The 1,218-nt window shown below is 49.1% G+C and overlaps 1 protein-coding gene across 1 annotated transcript; it reads left to right on the top strand.

The window, feature by feature from the left end:
- The first annotated feature begins 277 nt into the window (after positions 1–277).
- On the top strand, positions 278–1,218 carry LOC132493168 (olfactory receptor 8B8-like). The gene is given in 2 exon segments (XM_060103440.1): positions 278–935; positions 938–1,218. Coding segments are annotated over 2 exon segments (936 nt in total). The 5' UTR covers positions 278–280.

Genomic DNA, 1,218 nt, shown 5'->3' with positions numbered 1-1,218 from the left:
CCGGGAGACTCCTCAGTACATCCTTGGGTCCCTTCTTCCCAGCAGCAGTGGCCCTCCTCTTGGAGGCAGATCCGTCCCCCGATGGTGCTCCAGAGGCAGAGTCACTAGGGGGTCATGGGAACAGACCCATAGCTTCCGGAAAGGCCTTTCTGCTGAAGTCCAAAATATCCAAGTGTGGATCTAATTCTAAAGAACTGGGAGGTGACAGGGAGGGCAGCAGTGCTCTCTCCCCGTCTCCCTCTAAGTGACTCTTTTCCCTTGTTCCCACAGAGTGCCTTAAATGAGGACAGTAGCTGAGAACTCTTCTGTGACAGAGTTTATCCTCGAAGGCTTAACCAACTAGCAGGAACTCCAGATCCCCCTCTTCTTCCTGTTTCTAGGTTTCTACGTGGTCACTGTGGTGGGGAACCTGAGCTTGATAACCCTGATTGGACTCAACTCTCACCTGCACACCCCCATGTACTTTTTCCTCTATAACTTGTCCTTCATAGATTTCTGCTATCCCACTGTTCTCACTCCCAAAATGCTGATGAGTTTTGTCTCAATGAAGAACATCATCTCCTGTGCAGGGTGTATGACTCAGCTCTTCTTCTTTATCTTCTTTGCTGTCTCTGAGTCCTTCATCCTGTCAGAGATGGCATATGACCGCTATGTCACCATCTGTAACCCGCTGGTGTACACAGCCACCATGTCTCCCCAGGTCTGCTTACCTATTTTGCTGGGTGTCTACGTGATGGGGTTTGCTAGGGCCATGGCCCACACAGCATGCATGAGGAGACTGACCTTCTGTGCCAACAACCTTGTTGACCACTTCATGTGGGACATCCTTCCCCTTCTTGAGCGCTCTTGCACCAGCACATATGTAAATGAGCCGGTGGTTTTTGTTGTTGTGGGTATTGATATTGGTGTGCCCACAGCTACCATCTTCATTTCTTATGCCTCATCCTCTCCAGTATCCTCCACCTCAGCTCCACCAAGGGCACATCCAAAGCCTTCAGCACCTGTAGCTCCCACATAATTGTGGTTTTTCTTTTCTTTGGGTCAGGGGCGTTCATGTACCTCAAACCATCTTCTCCTTTACCCATGAACCTGGGGAAAGTGTCCTCCTCGTTCTATACCATTGTGGTGCCCATACTCAACCCATTAATCTATAGCCTGAGGAATAAGGACGTCAAAATTGTTATGAAGAAAACGTTGAGCAAAAAATCATTCTCCTGA

The sequence above is a fragment of the Mesoplodon densirostris genome, chromosome 7 (assembly GCF_025265405.1).
Source record: "Mesoplodon densirostris isolate mMesDen1 chromosome 7, mMesDen1 primary haplotype, whole genome shotgun sequence".
NCBI classification, from domain to species: domain Eukaryota; kingdom Metazoa; phylum Chordata; class Mammalia; order Artiodactyla; family Ziphiidae; genus Mesoplodon; species Mesoplodon densirostris.
This window is presented reverse-complemented; position numbering and strand designations above follow the sequence as displayed.